The sequence below is a fragment of the Passer montanus genome, unplaced genomic scaffold (genome assembly GCF_014805655.1).
Source record: "Passer montanus isolate IOZ18808 unplaced genomic scaffold, ASM1480565v1 scaffold38, whole genome shotgun sequence".
Lineage (NCBI taxonomy): Eukaryota > Metazoa > Chordata > Aves > Passeriformes > Passeridae > Passer > Passer montanus.
Genome location: NW_024368596.1, coordinates 614,887 through 634,002, shown reverse-complemented (window position 1 = coordinate 634,002; position 19,116 = coordinate 614,887). Strand labels below are relative to the sequence as shown.

At 58.5% G+C, this 19,116-nt stretch overlaps 3 protein-coding genes across 7 annotated transcripts in view; 1 reads left to right on the top strand and 2 right to left on the bottom strand.

The window, feature by feature from the left end:
- Positions 1–2,679: 2,679 nt before the first annotated feature.
- LOC120506131 (sestrin-3-like) lies at positions 2,680–8,678 on the bottom strand. 2 transcript variants are annotated; one of them, XM_039717325.1, is made up of 9 exons: positions 8,584–8,678; positions 5,737–5,940; positions 5,351–5,533; positions 5,000–5,236; positions 4,811–4,922; positions 4,477–4,613; positions 3,955–4,145; positions 3,523–3,667; positions 2,680–2,967 (listed from the first exon to the last, which is right to left on the bottom strand). In XM_039717325.1, exons 1-9 carry the CDS (start codon positions 8,647–8,649, stop codon positions 2,878–2,880), a joined length of 1,365 nt encoding a protein of 454 aa, XP_039573259.1. In that variant the 5' UTR covers positions 8,650–8,678; the 3' UTR covers positions 2,680–2,877. The 2 variants fall into 2 exon arrangements, with proteins under 2 accessions (XP_039573259.1, XP_039573260.1); XM_039717326.1 differs by having other exon boundaries at positions 4,477–4,595.
- A 981-nt stretch (positions 8,679–9,659) lies between these two features.
- Positions 9,660–15,252, bottom strand: IL2RG (interleukin 2 receptor subunit gamma). The gene is made up of 8 exons (XM_039717328.1): positions 14,194–15,252; positions 12,992–13,082; positions 12,581–12,768; positions 12,309–12,451; positions 12,041–12,203; positions 11,523–11,631; positions 11,361–11,445; positions 9,660–11,259 (listed from the first exon to the last, which is right to left on the bottom strand). Exons 1-8 carry the CDS (start codon positions 14,429–14,431, stop codon positions 11,056–11,058), a joined length of 1,221 nt encoding a protein of 406 aa, XP_039573262.1. The 5' UTR covers positions 14,432–15,252; the 3' UTR covers positions 9,660–11,055.
- Positions 15,253–15,376: 124 nt separating this feature from the next.
- MED12 (mediator complex subunit 12) overlaps positions 15,377–19,116 on the top strand; it is a 35,166-nt gene continuing 31,426 nt past the window's right edge. For 3 of the 4 annotated variants that reach the window (XM_039717323.1, XM_039717324.1, XM_039717322.1), the window contains exons 1-4: positions 15,452–15,550; positions 15,869–15,973; positions 16,770–16,961; positions 18,571–18,730. In XM_039717323.1, coding sequence (XP_039573257.1) covers positions 15,452–15,550; positions 15,869–15,973; positions 16,770–16,961; positions 18,571–18,730 — 556 coding nt within the window. Of the gene's footprint in view, positions 15,551–15,868; positions 15,974–16,769; positions 16,962–18,570; positions 18,731–19,116 lie in introns of all 4 variants that reach the window. The other variant, XM_039717320.1, reaches the window with a different exon arrangement.

The window sequence follows — 19,116 nt, the reverse complement described above, 5'->3', positions numbered from 1 at the left end:
GGACACACCATTCCTGCCACCATGCAGCTTGGGAATGGCTCAGCTGTTACAAAAGCAGTCCTGGCTGCACCTGCCAGCACTTCTTTCTGCTACAGGCTTTGCAAGGAACTCGGTTACTGCTTTGGACACGTGCCTGCATCCTGCCCTGGCTAACCCCCAGTACAGTCAGTGTCCCAGCTCCCCTGTGCAGGATATCCTGGAAGGTTCCTGCAGAGGTGAGGCAGTCTGTACTCTGGCAGTTCTTCCAGCCACAGAGCAATAGGGAGGAATATCCTGGCCCAAGCCCATGAAGGATGCAGGGACCGCCAGGACAGGGACACAAGCACTGAAATTGCCAGACTTGTGGCATGCTGTGTGTGACTGCCTGCAGTCTCTCCTGGCCTTGCCAGAAGCTCTGCTTGTTTCTGGCCAGGCTTGAGAAAGCATGGAGCCTTTCATCTTCTGGTGTGGCTGATACTTGTCTGTGAGTGAGTGTGTGGCAGCTGCCCCCAGCCCCTGCCAGGCCAGCCCTTAGTGCAGGTGTAGAGATGAGTAAAAGGGAGCCTGGGACAGGCAGCCCCGCAGCCAGAGCCCTGCTGTCACTGCCTTGTCCCTTTCCTGGCCAGCACAGGGTGGTGGTGGGAGCTGAGGGTGCTGCTGCTGGCAGCAGGCTGGGAGCCACCCCAGGCTGCCCAGCACTGCAGGTGCACTGCTGGCTTCACGAGCAGTGAGCCCCGTGGGGAGCTGGCTGCTGTGGCTCGTCCCAGCCCTGCAGGGGATGGAGCTGCAGGGACAGCAGGGAGCCTGGCAAGCTGGCTGGCAGGCAGCTGGCCTGCTGTGGTTAACCAGTGCTACCCCTGACAGGGAGCAGTACCCCCAGCTGCCTGCTCCCTGCCCAGCCCTCCCTGGGCTGGTATTTCAGCAGTCAGTCCCAGCACTGTCTAGCCAAGCCTGGTGGCAGCTGTCCCAGCACCAGTCATGCTTGCACTGGTGGCACTGTTTCAGCACCAGTACTGACTCAGCTGGTACTACCCAGCACCAGTTGTCCTGGCATTTTACTGCCCAGGCACCAGCTTGGCCCAGTACAAGCTGGCCTAGCCCCAGTGGAGGGAAAGCATCAGCAGCATGGATCAGGAAAAAGTTGGTCCTGGTTCCTGGCCTGCTTGGGAGTGTGAGCAAAATGCTTCTCCTTCAGCTGCAGAAGCAGCACCCTCACCTTGGCTACGTGTGACCAGGTACCAGCCAGTTCCTTCCTTTGGCACACTCCACTCCTCCTTGCTGGAACACCACAGCCCCTTGAAAAACTTCCCTCTTTTCCTATCAAACACACAATGCTGCAGCAGTTGTTTATCTGAGCGTGGCAAGAGAACAGAGCTGAGCTGAACAGGATAGGTGTAGCCTCCGTGACCAGCTGCTGGCCATGGACCAGAGCTGTCAGTGCATGACCCCAGCATGGCTGAGGATGTTGGGTTTCCTGACACTTGGGCCATCTCAGTGCTGTGCTCAGCCAGACACTGCTGTCCTGCCTTCACAGCAACCACGCAAGTTTGGATCCCCCTTCCCAAAATCTAGCAGAAATAAAGCACACATCCATGTCAAACATAATATATTTATAGCAAAAATAGGCTTTTTCTGTAGCTTCCATACACAAGGTTTTCTCCCCGTATATTTACGCAGTAAACAGGTCGACTGAAGCAGCGTGCACTGGCTGACTCGACAGCTGCCCTTGCTTCAGGCTCCCACTTACAATGGGTGGCTTCATTCCCCTTTTGTGGCTGCTCTCTGGAGCCTGCACTGGTGCCCTTGTACCTCTCCAGCCAGGGGTTGTGGCACAGGCAGGGAGCAGCCCAGGGGATGGGGGGAATGGTGGTGCAGCCCCCCAGGCAGAGGGCAAGGCTGGTGGACAGGCTGCCACTGTTCAAATGGGGCAGTCCCAGGAGTGCCCCCAACCCACGTTCAAGGAGAAGCTTCCTGTAGCTTACCTGTGCTGACCACAGGCTCTTCCACCATGCTGTTAAGCAAGTGACTGGGCACAGGACCTCAGCCCTCTCATGGTGGTAAGAAGACACAAACCACACTAAAAAGCCTCCCTTGTTCCTCCTGCCTCTCTGCTGATGGGAAGCAGAGGAGGGGCTTAGGACTGCCAAAGTCCCCAGCAGAAACCTCCAGTGCCTGAACACTGTCAAAGACCTTCTCATCCTGCTGCTGGAGAAAGCAAAGCACGAGGATGCTCTGCCAGCAAGAGCTTCACAGTTTGGAGTTTGCTGGGTCATTTCTTGTCCATCCCAGAAGGGTTTGGCACATAGACCTAAAGGACATAACACACAGGCAGCAAGTGCATCCCCTTGCTGTCCTGGGGAAGGGCCCTTGCTAGGAGCCAGCGCTTCTTGCTGCCTAACCCTGCAACTCAGAACATTGCAACACACCCACATGCTGCCCGCACTGTTCCCAAGTGAGAGACACCACCCCGGTGAGGACAAGGTGCCCAAGCGTGGCTTTGCAAGCAGAGCAGCCACTGCAGCACAGGGAAGGAAGCCAGTTGTCCCCTCTACCCTCCCTGTGCCACTGAGGCTCCCACAGCACCCAGGCAAGGAGCATCCCTCTAATCTGGCCCCAGTCCCCTCCCACTTCCCTCTCCCCCATGTTTTTGGCAGTCCTCCTCGGACATGTTCAAGTCTCCAGCATCTCAGCAGCACGGACTTGCCTCACAGTTTGGTAATTGCACGTAACAGGGCCACTCAGTGACCCCCACAAGGCGGGGTGGGGGGAACCAACAAAAAGGAACAATACAGTCAAGTAAACTAAATCAAGGAATCCCTCGCCGTCGGTGCCGGCGGGACGGGTCCCGCAGAGTTCAGGGACACAGGAGGCTGCCCGGCCCCACCGCAGCTCCAGCATCTAGGAGATCATGTACTGGGTGATGGCCTGCAAGGCGTACAGCAGCTCTGCCTGCATCCGGGCTTCCAGGATCAGCAGGTTCACGTGCACCTGCAGAACGGCAAGAGAGCTTCAGGCAGCTGAAGTGTGCTGTGCTCAGCGGAGCAAGCGACTGCCCACCTGGGCAAGCGAGTCTTCTGTCATCAAAATGCCACCAATCTTTCCAGCTCAGGCAGCTCCCCTTTTCCCCTCCTCCCAGTCCTGTAGGCTGTGGCTGCTTCCCAGAGCTGAGTGCCAGGGAGTCCCCTGCATACTTGGCATCAGCATTCCAGGCTGGCAGCAGCAGAGTCCCTGACACCCACAGCAGCTGCTCCTGTGAGTTACAGCTTGATGGAAGGCTCGCCAGGAAGCACTCACCACTGGGGTAATGACCTAGGAGATGCCTGTGCTGCTGGTGCCCCTGGTCTCATCACAGTGGGCAGCCCCATGCCCCACTAAGCCCAACAAGCTCCTTACAAACAGCCCAACAGCTTCTCTTCCCCCCACCTGCCTCAGACTGGTTTGGGGGCTCAAAGATCTCCCGTACACCTCCCAAAACACCCCAGCTTGCAACCCCTGCCCACTCCCAGCCCCACCACAGCCAGAGCCAGGGGCCAGCTATCCCACCTTTTCACTGTGCTTGAACTGCTTCCAGAACCTGTCAAACATTTCTGAGTTTGTCTTCTCTGGGTAGCAGGTTACAGTTTTAATGTAAACTTTGAGCATTCGCTCCAGGAGCTGATTCACTTCTGCATAGTCATAATCATCGTACCTGTGGGGAGCACAGGGGCGAGTCACAGCCAGCACCTTGCCCGTGGTCTGCCTGGGGCATGGCACAGCCACAGGGCAGGGGGCACATGGCAACAGCCACCAGGCACCGAAACCCTGCCCCAGAGCCCCCTGCCCTGGCCAGAGCAGCTCAGTATCTCAACATCCAGGCAGGGGATTCACCTCTGTCCCTTCTCCATGCTCATCTGCATGACAGACTGAGTGCCCTACCCTCCTCCCACCCAGGTCAGCTCAGTTTCCTCCCCTGGACCATGAGGATGGTTTCCCTACCTAATGCCAAACATGCAGTGGATGTAGTTCCAGATGCCCCGCTTGAAAACAGAGGGTTCACAGCCCTGCCTCTTGGCCATGGCACTGCTTTGCAGACCATCCACCATCCTAAACTTCTCATCCAGGAGATGCCCAATGTCAGAGTAGAGCCGGTTGACCAGTGAGAAGCCATGGTCTTCCCAGGAGTAGTCCTGTTGAGCACAGCAAGAGGATTTTGCAATTGCAAAAAGGAGCCTGGAGCACGTTCCCAGGAAGAAGGGCTGGAGACTTTGGGAATATGCTCTGGAGGTGGCTCTGCCCAAACCACATCCCTTTTTAAGCAGCTTCTGAATGATTTTTTACCCTTGCTTCCATGAGGGTCATGTGAAAAAAATCATCAACCTTTGGGGACAGAAGTCACCTCCCTCTTCCCAACCCTAGTGGGGCAGGGCCAGTCTGCACAGGCACTATCTATGGGAGGGGAGGGGAAGGGAGGGAAGGGACACCCCAAGCTGCTGCCCACCCAGAGAGCAGGAGTCTTACCTGGACTCTGAATACCTGTGTCTGATCCTCATCACGCCGGGCAAAGTCTTGGTATCCAAAGTCAGGGTCCTGTGTGTAGCAGGCAAGGTTGGTGGCACCAGTGACTTCCCCGTCAGTATCTGCGAGAGGGGAGAGCCCTGCAGATGGGTCAGAGCAGTGCTCAGCTGTCCTGTTCCCAGCCACATCAGCCAGCCTTGCTCTGCCCCACAGGCATCCCATGAGCCCCTCTGAACCACACATCGTAGACAATGTAAGGCACAGAGGATCAACAAACACCCAGGTGTGCCGTACGGACTCCCACCCTGCACACCCGCCTCTGCTCCCTGCCCCTCACCTTCCTCTCGGTCCTGCTGCAGCAGCCTCAGCTCATCCCTGCCCTCAGTCTCCACGTGGATCCGCTGCATGCGTTCCCGGAGGGAATCCAGCTCCATGCAGGAGTCCAGGGACTGCAGACACAGGCCTGGGGGTGAGGCAGTGTCCCAGCAGCACCCCCCATGCCCTGCACACCCACCCGGGGGCTCACCCGCTTGCGGTTGATCCGCAGCAGCTCCTGGCTGTAGCTGTTGCCGGCGGTGGCCTCGCAGAAGCACTGGTTCCCGAGTGACAGTGGCTTCAGCGAGCCTCGGCCCCCCAGCCCCTCGTCCTGCTCGCAGCCACAGCCAAAGACAAAGCTGGCGAGAGCGTGGCAGTGTGCCAGGAGGACGACGGCGTGCACCAGCTCTGCCAGCGACCAGCTCCACTCGCTGATCTTCAGCAGCTTCTGCAGAACATGGACAGAGCAGCAATGTGACACATGGGCAGGGTGCTGGCAGCCCCTGGGGACGCTGCTGTCCCCACTGCCATCCTGGTCCCGGCTGACAGCCCTTCCCAGTACCTCAATGTGCTCCTTGGTGATGAGCCACGGCCGGTGTGCCAGGATCTTGTTGATCTCGTTGAGGTTGCGGAGTTTGGGGGGGATGAATTCGAGGCCGCGCAGCCACTGGGGGTCCCCCCCTGCCCGCAGGAACTGCAGCACGTGCAGGTTCACCAGGTACCGGCACTGGTGCCGGGCCGCTGCCTGCAAGAGCAGCACATCAGCACCCGTGCACTGCCCTGCAGGACAGGCATCCCACACCCACCTCTCGCCCAACCTCCAGGACATCATGATTTTGGCCCCTGATGAGATGCCCGCAGCACAGGCTATCTGCTGGAGGCTAAGGAGAGCCCCACAGGGCTGAGCAGAGCCCCCCGTCCCCTCTGGCAGCTCCCAGCAGGGCTCACCATGATGGCAATGTAGTGCCTGCAGTCGAAGGGCAGAGGGCCATCCATGTGCATCAGGTAGTGCTGTGTCTTGAGGAAGCTGTCCAGGTACTGTGGGTGGTAGCCCATCTGCTGGGTCACCGCCTCCAGCCGCCCTCGGCTTGCCAGCACCTTCACAAAGAGGAACTGGGGGCACTCAGGGTCGCTGCTGGACATCTTCACTACCTGCAGGAAACACGCTCTGCTTAGCTCTTCCCAGAGCAGCCCCTGCTGCAGCAGCATGCCCCAGCTAAGCCCAGGCTCTGCAAGAGGCAGAGATCCCTCTCCCAGCTTGGTGCTGCCAGAGGGACACTCACAGCCACTTCCAGGCAGAGCACTGCTCAGTGACACAGGTAGCAAGACACACAGGTTGGTCTGTCTGGGAGAAGGCTCTGTGTGGTGAATGGAAGCAAAGGGCAAACCAGGAATGATGTTCCTTGTAGTGGTGCAAGGCCAGATCAGGAGAAACACAACACAAAATACATTGCAGAATGGAGCAGCCCATCAGCCAGCACAGAGCCCTCCTGCCCAGTACCAAGATGTGAGAGAGCTGTGGAAACAGCAGAGGGGCTCCCAGGCTTCTGCCCTGGCATGCCAAGAGGCAAACCATGTCCTAGTGTCATCCATGTGATCAGGAGCACGCAGAAGAACTCCCCACGTGTTGCCCAAGCAGACAGCATGGGAGTGGGTCCTGCAGCACAGAGCTGCCCACCAGAGAAAGCACAGATGGGCAGCTCGGCAAGGGGGCCCGACACCCCCAGCAATGCCCACGCCAGCCTTGCACCAGGGGCCCAGTCCAGCCCAGCTCCAGCCCCTCCTGAGGGTGGTGGGAACAGAGGGCAGGGATGTTGGAAAGATGCCCAGGCAGCTGCCGTGCTCCAACGACCGTGTTGCCACAATTCCCAGCCGACAGCATGGTGTGCACCTGCAGCCTGCCCAGCCCGAGCCACGGGCACAGCAGGTGCTACCCTTGTCACACAGGAAGTCACAGCTCCTGCTCGCATGTGGGAGCCCGGGCAGCACCCTTGGATGCAAAGGATGCATCTCGTCTCCCAGGCTTGGACTGAAATCTCTCCTGGGAAATTCTGGCCCTGCTGACACCATTGTCTTGTTCCTTCCACCTGTCTCTCCAGTGTGGTTAGCCAAAAGCTGGTGACTGGAGCATGGCAACAGTAGTGGCATAGGAGAAAACCAGGAGCACTTCTGCAAACCACCAAAACCTGGCAGAGCACCCAGGGGTGAGGGGCAGACAGAGCAGGGTGAGCTGTGTGGCAGCACAGAGCAGTTGCACCCACACAGGCAGTGCAGGAAGCAGCTCAGGCTATTTTCCACCATCCTGCACTTCTGGTGAAAACACCATCGCTCAAGTGTCAAGACGTTTACTTGACATTTAGAGTGTCCTCTTCACTTCCTCTGGTAAAAGGGGTCCACAAAACCCCAAAACTCATATTAAAATGGAAAGATGAAAAGCACCAGTTTCTCTGATCGGCAGGAGAAGATGAAAGCCCCCTACAAAGTCCCTCTGCCTGGGGAAGTGAGATGCTGAGGACACCCAAGGGCTCCAGCCACTGGTATTCTGCTGTATACCTGAGGTGGAGCAGCCAAGGGCCCTTCCATTCCTCCAGGGAAAGGTGGTCCCCAGTAAGGAGCTGTGCAACCATGGCTCAGCCCTTGGTGCTGCCAGCTCTCCTCACCCCGCTTGTCCAGGTGATGATGGAGCAAGCAACCGGCAGATCTGCCCTGGAAGGAGATGATGAAGGAAGGGGGGGATGAAGGTGCAGAACAGCCACCTCCTCGGCTCTCAGCCCCTGGCCAGGCTGAACTGCCCACTCCCAAAGGCACCAGCTCAGCCCAGGGTGTCTCCTACCGGCACCGCCTGCCACATTCCCTCAGTTCTGCCCCTCCAGCCTCTCGCCTTGGCCCCAGTGCCACCTTCCTCATCCTCCTCGACCACAGCCCTCCTCCTCCTCCCGGAGTGCATCCACTCGCACTGCCGGGCTGTGGGAGCATCGCGTCCCTCCCCAGGGGAACCTTCCTGTGTCCGAGCCCCCTGAACTGCCAACAGGCACCTCAGCTGCGTACCCAGCACCAACCGCGTCCCCTCCCCGCCCGGCGACCCCCGGGGCAGCGGTGCCCGGCGCTCCCGGCCGGCAGCCGCCAGCACATAAAGAACTCAGGAGGGTGAAGGAGCCCGGACAGCGCCGGGATGTGCGGGAGAGGGGCCGGCGGAACCCTCCGCCTCCCCGCCCGCCCGGGGCTCATCCTTTCGCCCGGCGAGACCGCGGCTCCGTCGGTACCGGTGCCTCCTCCGGTAACGTTGGCTGCAGACGGTGCCGCGGCAGCACCTCTCGCCCGGCCCTTGTGCCTGGGTACTGGAGAGCACGGGGGCAGTACGGGTGCCCGCGGCAGGGCTCCGTACGGCGGTGCCGGCGGCCGGTACCCGGGGCCGGTACCCGGAGCCCATTGTGCGGGCGGCGGCGGCGGCAGCGCCCCCGGTGAGCGGCGCGGGCAGTGCAGGCGGAGAGAGAAAAACAAGTTTGATTGGCAGTGATGGAGCCACGGCGCCTCCCGCATCCCGCACAAAGGGGACGGGGACGCCACCGCCGCACCGGCACCGCACCCGGGAGCAGGACCAGGACCAGGACCAGGACCGGGGCGCCGGGGGCGGCACCGTGAGAGCACAGCCCCGCCGGCCCCGCGCACCGCCCGCGGGCAGCGCGAATGCCCCGGCCTGCTGCTGCCGTAGCCGTGCCGGCCCGGTGGCGGCGAGCAGGGCGAAGCCCGGTGCTCCCGTACGGGCTCCGGTGGTGGCGGCGGGGCGGGTCCTACCTGCCCCGGCAGCCGCTGGCATCGGCTTCCTCGGGGGTGCTCCACGCTCTGGGGACACACGATCATGGTGAGCCCGTGCCGTGCCGTGCGGGCCCGGTGTGCCAGGGCCCGCTGTGCCAGGGCCCGGTGTGCCAGAGCCCGGCGTGCCAGGGCCCACTGTGCCAGGGCCCGGTGTGCCAGGGCCCGCTGTGCCAGGGCCCGGTGTGCCAGAGCCCGGCGTGCCAGGGCCCACTGTGCCAGGGCCCGGTGTGCCAGGGCCCGCTGTGCCAGGGCCCGGTGTGCCAGAGCCCGGCGTGCCAGGGCCCACTGTGCCAGGGCCCGGTGTGCCAGGGCCCGCTGTGCCAGGGCCCGGTGTGCCAGAGCCCGGCGTGCCAGGGCCCACTGTGCCAGGGCCCGGTGTGCCAGGGCCCGCTGTGCCAGGGCCCGGTGTGCCAGAGCCCGGCGTGCCAGGGCCCACTGTGCCAGGGCCCGGTGTGCCAGGGCCCGCTGTGCCAGGGCCCGGTGTGCCAGAGCCCGGCGTGCCAGGGCCCACTGTGCCAGGGCCCGGTGTGCCAGGGCCCGCTGTGCCAGGGCCCGGTGTGCCAGAGCCCGGTGTGCCAGAGCCCGGTGTGCCAGGGCCCGGTGTGCCAGGGCCCGCTGTGCCAGGGCCCGGTGTGCCAGAGCCCGGCGTGCCAGGGCCCACTGTGCCAGGGCCCGGTGTGCCAGGGCCGGGCCCGGTGTGCCAGGGCCCGGTGTGCCAGGGCCTGGAGTGGCAGGGCCCGGTGTGCCAGAGCCCGGTGTGCCAGGGCCCGGCTGTCCAAGGGTCCGGTGTGCCAGGGCCCGGCTGTCCGAGAGCCCGGCTGTGTCAGGGCCCGGCTGTCTGAGGGCCTGGCTGTGCCAGCATCTGGCTGTGCCACAGCCCGGCCGTGCCAGGGCCTGGCTGTCTGAGGGCCCGGCTGTGCCAGGGCCCGGCTGTCCCAGGGTCTGGCTGTGCCAGGTCCCAGTTGTGCCAGGGCCCGGCTGTGTCAGGGTCCAGCTCTCCCAGGGCCCAGCCGAGGGTCCCACTCCTCCCCCAAGCAAGCAGTGACAGGATGGGAGGGTGTGCTCTTATGTGCCTCTGCCAGGGAAGGTTGAGGTTGGACATCAGGAGGAATTTCTTCCCAGAAAGGGTGGTCAGACCTTGGATTAGACTGCTCAGGTAGGTGGGGGAGGCACTGCCCTTGGAGGTGTTTAAGGAAAAGACTGGAGGTGGCACTCAGTGCTGTGGTCTGGGTGACATGGTGGTGTTTGGACAGAGGTTGGACTCAATGTTCTCCAACATCTTCTCCAACATAGCTGAATCTGGGATTCTGTAAGAGCAGCTGCAGTCAGTGTTGGCCAGAAAGGTCTGCTCATCTGCAGGGACAGCGGCAGTGGCTGAGGGCTGCAGGTGGCCCCAGAAGTGGTTGGAGAGCCCAGAGCAGAGCCCATTGCCCAGTGAGGCCATAGCACATCGCCCGAGGGTGCAGGAGCCCTGTGAGACTGCCAGGAGGGGACTCACCCGTGTGCTTGGTGTTGATGATGAACACGGTGCCACTGTGAGCCTGGGACAGCAGGGCTGGCCCCTGCCTCACTGTGTGTGAGAGGTCAGAGGTGCTCAGGAGCTGGGGCTCCACTGGTGCTTTCCCCAGACCCTTCAGGACGAGCCTGGGCAAACCCCTGGTGGCAGAGCTTTAGTGCCACTGGAAACTGGGGACATGGGAAGGAGCAGGGAGGCCTGGGGGAACTGCCAGGATGACAGTGGCTTGCTCTCTGAGCCAGCACAGCAGGACACAGGAACAACCACAAAACCATGGATGAAAGGCAAAGAGGAAATTTATTTTCATTACCTCACCAGCTGCAGGACCCCCCCCCAAGCAGCACATAAGCAGGGATGCAGGCACTGTGGATCTTGGTCCACCCTGGAGGATCACTGAACCTGCTGTTTTTGCCTGTTTATCAAGGATTTGTGCAGTTGTGGTTTACTACTGTGATTTGATCTTTCCCACAGCAGGCCAGGAATCTCAAGCATGTTAAATAAGGTGCCACTAAGTCTATCACAGGCCTGTGTTATCTAAACACACAAGTTCTACTTACTGGATACACGAAGCTAAACAACATGAGTATGGTATATGTGTTTTTCCTACATCAGCTGCAAGGCACTTGAGCATGTTTACAATCTTTCTTGCCTATCTTTCCTTATTTTTCCACACTTGGGCCCCCTGGGACTCCTCATCCTGTGTGTCCCCATCAGTTGGGTAGTGGCCCCTGCCTGCCCAGCTGCAGCTGCCCACTCAGCAGGACACATCCCTGGCTGTGCTTGTGGGCACCTCGGAGCAGGGAGGGCACTTGGCAGGAAGCAGGACTGGGATCCAGAGCATTTGGCAGAGGCATGGCAGGAGCAGGGCCTGAGGAGCAGTAAGGTTTGGGCAGCAAAGCTGTGGAGAATGGGGCATGCAGGGGTGCAGGAGCGTGTCACAGCCTCCCATAGCTGTTCTGGTAGGGGCTGTGCTCACTGGGGGCGGCTGGGGGCCCAGGCATTGGAGGTGGTGCGTGGTTGCTGCTGTCCCAGAGGGGCTCGTGGCTGTCCTTGGGTGGCAGCTCAGTCACATAGCAGATGTTCTCGCTGTAGTTGGGCTTGAAGCTTTCCACAACATCTTTGGGGACTCCAGTCCATTCCTCCAGGGAGCAGAGCAGGGTGAGAGGAGCCACCACCCAGCCCAGCCCCAACCCCACACAGCCGGGGTGAGCCCAGGGCAGGGCTGCCTGCACCACCTTACCTGGAAATTGCCGTTGTGGGTGATGAACAGCTCATCAAAATTCTTGCTGGGGTTGGGAATTCGGGGCATCAGGATGACCCATACCCTGTGCAGGAGAGGTGTGTTAGAGGGAAGAGCCCCAGTGCTGCTGCCCTTCTGCCCCAGGCAGCTCCCCACACTCACCTTTCCATGCGCACCAGCAGGATGACAAGGACCAGCAGCAGCACACAGGAGGCAATGGGCACCAAGACCGTGCGGATCCCAAACCAGTACAGCTGCTCCTCCACCGTGCCTGGAAAGAGCAGGGGTGACACTGATCCCCAGACAGCACACCACCATGGCAGTGGGGTGGGCCATGGCATTGCTCGTGGCAGGGCTCAGCTGGGAACAGAGCATGGAGAAGGGGCCTGTCCCCAGGCACTGCCATCCTATCACCATAACTAGCTGGTCACCCTGTCCTGGCCCAGCCATGCCCTCCAGAACAAAGAAGCCCCTGGCAAAAGTCAGCAGGTCCCACTGGTGGGGTGTGTTTTGCTTCCAGAAGTACAAAGGATGCTGCTGCCAGCACCCCACATGCCCAGATGGGTCTTGTCCCTACAGCTGCTGCCTCAGGCCATTCTCTCCTTGCTTGGCCATCTCTCGCCTGCTGAGCCCTACCATACTCCAGTCCATCCTGTCCCACTGCAGCCCTCAGAACATACCCTTGCTGGTGGAGTTGCTGCCCCAGATGACAGGAATGCTCCACTCGCTCCAGAACTGGGTTCTGCCACAGAATTTGTTGATTTTGCTGCGCACGTAGAAGGTGTAGGACTTCTCATAGTCCACGCTGGGCAAGGAGAAGACATCTCCATTCACCGAGAGCTCCTGCAGAGACATCAGCCCTGAGATACTGGCTGGGACCACCTTGGAGGCTGGTGCACAGCTCTCCCCCAGGCACAGCCACAAGGGTGCTGTGCCCAGGGCTCTCACCGTCCAGCTGGTGTCCTTGTTGCTCTTGTACTTGACAGCGTGCTCCAGGCACTTGTTTCTGGGGTACGGGGAGGCCCAGGTCAGCTGCAGCTGATTGTTGCTCATGTTGTGGATGGTCAGGTTGACAGGCGCCTCTGGTTTCACTGCAAGGGACAGGCAATGCCCACTGAGGGCTGGCCCCATGGCCAGGGCCCTGCTGCCAGCTGGGAGCTCACAGGGCAGCTCTGAGAACCCACAGCCCTGCAGAGGAGAGGGTCCCCACCACTCTGTACCCAGGTCCTGCAGCTCCATGCGCTCGCTGGGGATCTCCAGGGTCTTGCCACCGACGCTGGCATTGATGAGAACGTGGAAAGGCTGGAACTGGATGAGCTCGTCCTGCTTGAAGTGGCAGCCGACCCTGACACCCTGGTGGTGCAGGTAGTGCTTGCACTCCACCTCCTTGTCAGACGTGTTCTTGTACCTGTGCCACAGTGCGTTGCCAGGACTCCCCAAGGCCTCACATGCCCCAGCCCTCGCCAGGACCCCTCTCCCCAGCACATCCCACCCTGCTTGCTCTGGAGACAGAGCCTGCCCCACCCTGGGCTTGGGGAGGAGGAGAGGCCTGATGCCAGGACCAGCAATGCTGCACAGGGACCCACTGCTGGACACTGCTGTAGGACTGGCCATGGGACAGGGGCACCTACCAGTAGAAGAGGGAGTAGTTGACTGTGGGCATCTCTTTGTTCCCCCACGTGCAGTTCATGTACTCCTCATTGAAGAGGACACACATCACTCCTGCAAGCAACAGACACTGCTGGGCATGGCAGTGGTGGGTGGCTGTGCCAAGGCCCAGGGGTGCACTGGAGAGACATGGCACACACCAGATCCCTGTGTATCCCTATGAGCCTCCCTCTGTGTCAACCAAACAAACTCATCAGCCAGCACTGCAGGGGCAGGAGAAAGCAGAGTCGAGCTTTCCTGGGCTGTAATGTAACACAGTGGAGCAAACAGGCTGTTTCTACACCTGGAGATGGAGGGCACCTTGCTGCCAGCCCAGGAGGTCCAGGGATACAGAGGGGCTTTTTCCACAGTGTCGTGGGGACAGGACATTTTCATGCTTATTATCCCAAATCGTGGTTTCTGTTCCCTGCTCCGTTTGTTGTGTCTATCGTTTTTGTCCTTCCCCAACCTCTACCTTAGGGCTCGGCTTTTTGCATGCTGCATAGCCGGCTGGCTGCTTGCTTGCTCTTCTAGCTTTGCTTCTCTTTCCTTTTTTCTTGTTTTTTTTTTAGCTCGCTTGCTTTTTTTTTTCCTTTTTCGCTTTTTTTTCCCCCTCAGATATTTTTCCCCTAATTTGTCCTAAACCAAATCACACAGAGAGCTGTTGTTTTACTGACAGCCAGGCATTTTTTTTCAGAAAACAGCGGCTGGGATGAGAGTGTCAGGTGGAAAGAAACGCCTCTGTGTCCTGTCCCCTTCCTGTGCACAGCACTACTGAGGGGACCAGGAAGGAAAGGACAGCAGATCCACTGACCATCCTGGCCAGCACCCACACGTGGCACAGACCAATAGGATCTGCCAGGAGAGTGATGGGGCAGGAGCCCTGCAGGACTGGTAGTCAGGGGGCTAGTGGGGTCAGAAATGCTCCAGCACTGCAGTGGGCACAAGGACAGCCCAGCAGGGCTCCCTGGTACAGCCTGGCCCTCCTGGCAGTCCCACTGCAATGGGCCATGTACGTGCTGCAGCTCTGGGACACATCAGGGGTCGCAGGGTCCCTGGTGTGTGCCACAACAGCGCGCCAGCCCACACAGCCCCACATCCTGTCCTCGCCCGCCATCACTGGGGAGCTCCATTCCCCAGCCCCAACCACAAAAGGGGCCCGTGGCCTTCCCATGTGCCCCCTTACCTGGGTGGCTGTCGGCAGCGGCAGGGTAGGGACCCGGCCCACAGAGGAGGAGGAGGAGGACAGGCACGAGGAAGGTGCCGGGAGCCGCCATGGGGGCTGCTGACCGGGGACGCATGCGAACAGCCTCAGCCAGGGCTGCCGGCTTCCGCAGCACGCTGCTTCCTGCCCCACGCACCGCCTGCACCGGGCACCCTGCGTGCTGGGGCCCACTGCTCGCTCCAGGGGCCCCACAGCTCATCCCACTGGGATCCACAGCTCATCCCACTGGGATCCCACAGCTCATCCCACTGGGATCCCACAGCTCATCCCACTGGGATCCGACAGCTCATCCCACTGGGACCCCACAGCTCATCCCACTAGGATCCACAGGTCATCCCACTGCAACCCCATAGTTCATCCCACTGGGACTCCATGGTTCATCCCACTAGGATACCACAGCTAACCCACTGGGACCCCAGCGCATTCCACTGGCTCGTCCCACCGGGACAATGTCACCGTCCCTGCTCAGTTCCCACTCCTCATACCTCCTGGACCCCCATTTCATCCTGCCGGGTTCCCATGGCTCATCTGTGGGGCTGGCCGCCACTGGGCTGCCCCAGGAGCATGGCTGGGATGGGGATCCCAGCGCCAGCCCGCCCGGATCCCTGGGAGCACCACCGGGAGGCACCGAGGCAGTGGGAGGGGGCGCTGCAGTTGAGTCGCGGCGGGCTCGGTGTGTGTGGCAGCGCGGCCGTGTCGCGGGCTGTGCCGGCGCGGTGCCGGTGCCCGGGGTGCCGGTGCCCGGGTCCCGGGGTGCCCCGGCATCGGGAACGGGACTGAGGGGCGGGGTCACGTGATCCTGTCGTCTCCGCCGGGGGGCGCGCGCGCGCCCCTCGGGCTGCCCCGTCCCTCTTCGACACTTTTCGGCTCCGCTCGGAGCGGGCTCGGGCCGTTCCGGCACTGCTCGGGACTCTCCTGCAGCGCTCAGCGCTTTTTGGCCTCGCCCGTCCCTGCTTCGGGGACGCTCGGCTCTCTCCGTTCACTCTCGGATCTCTCCGGCTGCGCTCGGTGCTCTTCGTCTTTCCTCGGTCCAGTCACAGCAGCACTCGGATCTCTCCGTCAATTTTCGGCATTCTTCGGCGACGCTCGGGATTCTCCGTGCTCCTTCGGCCCGGCTTCGGCGGCGCCCACCTGCCCCGGCGCAGCGCTCAGCGCGCAGGCGCGGGCGGCCCCGGCGGCCCTTGTTGTGGCCCGGCCGCCCCCGCCCGGCCGGCCCGCCATGGCGGCCTTCGGCGTCCTCAGCTACGAGCACCGCCCGCTCAAGCGCCCGCGCCTCGGCCCGCCCGACGTGTACCCGCAGGACCCCAAGCAGAAGGAGGTGCGGGGGCCGCGCGGGCTGGGGGGAGCCGGGGTGCAGCACCGCTGTGCCGGGGCCGGAGCTGAGGAGGCGGCGGGTTAGCGGCGCGAGGGCCGGGGCTGGGCTGGGGGCGCCGGGACCCCGCGCTGGGGGCGCTGGCCCGGCCGGGGAGCCGCGGTGCCCGTGCCCGGCACTGCCCTGGGCGGTGCCGCTAGCGAGGGCTGGGGGAGGTCGGAGGAGCGGCCGGGCCTCGGCTGGCTCAGCCCCGCCGTGGGGACAGGCTGCGGCGGGGGGCGCGGAGGGGCCGGGCCGGGCCCTGCTCACCCTCCTTCCCCGCAGGATGAGCTGACTGCGCTGAATGTCAAGCAAGGCTTCAACAACCAACCGGCGGTCTCTGGGGACGAGCACGGCAGTGCCAAAAATGTCAATTTCAACCCGGCGAAGGTGAGAGACGTCCCGACGGTCGAGGACGGGTTTAGCAGGACAGGTCCTTGCACAGTCCTGGGTCTCATTCCTTCCCTGTGTCGACAACTAGGAGGTCTTTCCCTTTTGTATGGGTGTTTTTAAGACTTGACCCTCCGTTTGTGTAGAATCCAAGCTATGCACTCGTTTAGAACTGTGTCCCACCTCTGAGAGGGCAGGCTCTTGTCTGGCTCAGTGCATCTTTGGGCAGGTCTATGTCTGCAGTCTTCATTAAGCCAGCATCTAGGACTCTTTAAATTCTGCAATTAAAGCACAAGGCTTGATTGTAGGAGAGAGAAACTCCTTATTGATTTGGTTACATGATGGCCATAGTAAAAGGAAAGTATGATTTTGTGAAACATCTGGAAGTTTAAAAATGGGAGTTATATAATAGGCTTCAACTCCATTTTTGCAGTCTCCGAAATCAAGATGTTGACTTCCTGACAAAACAACTAGTAATGGCCTGGGTTGGAAGGCAATCAATAAGCACAGGATATTTGTTTTCCTTGGCTGACTTCTGTCTGAGGAGCCCTCTGTCTGGTTTGACAAGTATTTTTAAAGGGTTGTGTCCATCTCAACTTGAGTCCCTGCTTGATTATTGTCTAGACACATTCATCTCTGCAAGTATAACAAAGGAGTTATTGGCAGTTACTTTGTGTTTCAAAAGTTGATACTGGTGAGACTTCTGGTAGGAATGATAAATGATTATTTAAGCACACTGATCACATCTTTGATCTCTGAAATGTAATAAATCCTTTTCTTTTCCCTTCTCCTCCAGATCAGCTCAAATTTTAGCAGTATTATTGCAGAAAAGCTACGGTGCAACACCCTGCCCGACACGGGGAGACGGAAACCCCAGGTCAATCAGAAGGATAACTTCTGGCTGGTAACAGCACGTTCTCAGAGTGCCATAAACAACTGGTTCACAGATCTGGCTGGAACTAAGCCCCTCACTCATCTTGCTAAGAAGGTATGTTACAGGAGAGGCAGCCTGGCAGGGCAGAGAATTTAATCTGTGCTTGTTTCTGGAGGGCTTTACTGTTTGGAGAAGTTCCTCATCTGTACATCTTGTGAAGCTTTCAGCTTGAAATGTGGATGTAGGATTTGTAGTGCCCTGACTGTAGTCATCCACACTTTGAGATCTGTTCTCTTGGCTGTTATTTTGAGGTGTTTAGCTTTGCCTTTTGACTTGTAGGACATGACTGATTTATTTTAAGGTTCCGTTGTTTTTCGAAGAGCTGCCACTGTTGCCTTTGCTCTGTTGTTTAGATTAGTTAATTTCTGTTGTGGAGGGTTTCTCAAGTTCTCAAAAGTCATAGTGGGAATTACTGAAAATAATCACTTAAATGACTTCTCTTGCAGTGAGGTGTTTCTGTTTTTCAGCAGAGGGGATCACATGTGCTATCACTTGGTCTTGGCCAGGCTGTGAATTCTGTAGAGTATGAAAGAAGGGTCTTACTCTGGCATTTTATCAGGCCTGATAGCAAGGGAGATGGCTCTCTGTCAGGGGAGAACTACAAATGAGATACTTGTGAATCTGGTATGCACTGTGAAACAAACATAACTCCCAGTTGCAAAATGGTCTGAGTCATTCCTGGGGGGAAAATTAAAGTAATCAGTTTTTCCCAGAATCTGACTCTTTATAAACTTAGTCCTTCTTTGTGTTTTGACTGTCAGTTTCCTGAGGTCATAGTGAAAGCTTGAACCTTTCAAGTTTTTCCCTGTTTTCCTGCTATGAGCTCCATCCATTTTCATGAACTAGATGTGAGAGAGCGACTGTCAGTAGCCAAGTAGTCTGACTGTGAGGCATCAGAGAGTAATTGGGAAGAATGTAGGAAACGTAGCAGGTTAATGAACACCAGTAGTTCAGGGGCTTGAAGGTGCCAAATGGACCTGTTTTTTGTGATTTTTTTTCATTCCTCTGTGAAAACACACATACTTTTGCTCTCCAGAGTATTGTGTGGAAATGAGCTCCACAGCTGTACCTTTCCCTGTGATGTGTTATTGCTTCCTGGTTTATAGTCCTGCAGCCTGGTTATTTCATTGGTATCCTCTTATGTTGTATCTTGAATTTTAAATCTTGGATTAATGAATTCCTTCCTACTTTGTACTCAGTTCCCTGTTTCTCCCCGTGTTCTGTTGAGTATTCATGATATTGTGAGACTTCTGTAACCACTGGGTTTTGTATACAAAGTGAAGAGTCCTGTCTTCAGGTTGCATGGCAGATACTCTGTTACTGACTCAGTCCTTGGTCTGTATCTTTGGTATTTCTTTATGTGCTCTCTGGAGGATAACCTCCAGGATGTTTGCAGGATTCAGGGCATGGATTTACAGTGACGTAATTATATGTTCTGTCTTCTTTCAGTTTGTTTTATTTCTGTTTGTACTGAAATGCAGCTTTGGTACTGTTGCTTTCTGACCACAAGTGAATTTTGGCAGCAGGTTTTTTTGAGGTAGAGGTACTGTGTTGCTCTGTTCTCTTTTTACCTTTTCATACCTGCAGCAGGTAGAGCTGCTTTAGCTGCTTCCCTTCTTATTCCAAGTGCTTGGTTCAGTTTTCCCTCTCCATTTCATGACAGGTGCCCATCTTTAGCAAGAAGGAAGAGGTCTTTGGTTATTTGGCAAAATACACTGTTCCAGTAATGAGAGCAGCGTGGCTCATCAAAATGACTTGTGCCTATTATGCTGCCATCACAGAAACCAAGGTGAAAAAGCGTCATGTCATTGATCCCTTCATTGGTAAGCACTCTGTGTGCAGCACTGCCTTTGTCCATCACACCTGTTTCCTTCTAAGCCTGCTCTTGATTAGTAAGAGGTAAATCCAAATAAACTTCTTTCCTGCTGATAAGTGCTCGCGTTCTGATGTGAGTAGCTGTCTGAACAACAGGCTCACCTGTGAAAGTACACTGAAAAATAAGTCTTAGCAGCCATAAATACTTCCTGGGAGCCTTACTTTTCTTTCACCCTGTTAAGTTCTACTGAGCTCCTTTGCTGCCTTACCTGTGTTTTTCTTACCATACAAAGATTGTAAAGTTGCAATTTAGTGATGACTGATTAGCTACTCCCCAAGTGAGTATGTACTTTTCCTAGAGAATTTTGGTATGTTACTCCCTGTCTGTGTTCCC

Bases quoted from the DNA above. Each gene is read 5' to 3' on its own strand.
- IL2RG (XM_039717328.1), bottom strand. From the start codon at position 14,431: ATGAGCTGTGGGGCCCCTGGAGCGAGCAGTGGGCCCCAGCACGCAGGG. The intron at 12,769-12,991 runs GTAGGTGCCCCT...ACTGTGGCACAG, and splicing joins AACTACTCCCTCTTCTACTG to GTACAAGAACACGTCTGACA. The intron at 11,632-12,040 runs GTATGTTCTGAG...TGCTCTTTCCAG, and splicing joins CAGCAACTCCACCAGCAAGG to GCACGGTGGAGGAGCAGCTG.
- LOC120506131 (XM_039717325.1), bottom strand. From the start codon at position 8,649: ATGATCGTGTGTCCCCAGAGCGTGGAGCACCCCCGAGGAAGCCGATGC. The intron at 5,941-8,583 runs GTAGGACCCGCC...TGTTTCCTGCAG, and splicing joins GCCAGCGGCTGCCGGGGCAG to GTAGTGAAGATGTCCAGCAG. The intron at 3,668-3,954 runs GTAGGGAAACCA...TGCTCCCCACAG, and splicing joins CACTGCATGTTTGGCATTAG to GTACGATGATTATGACTATG.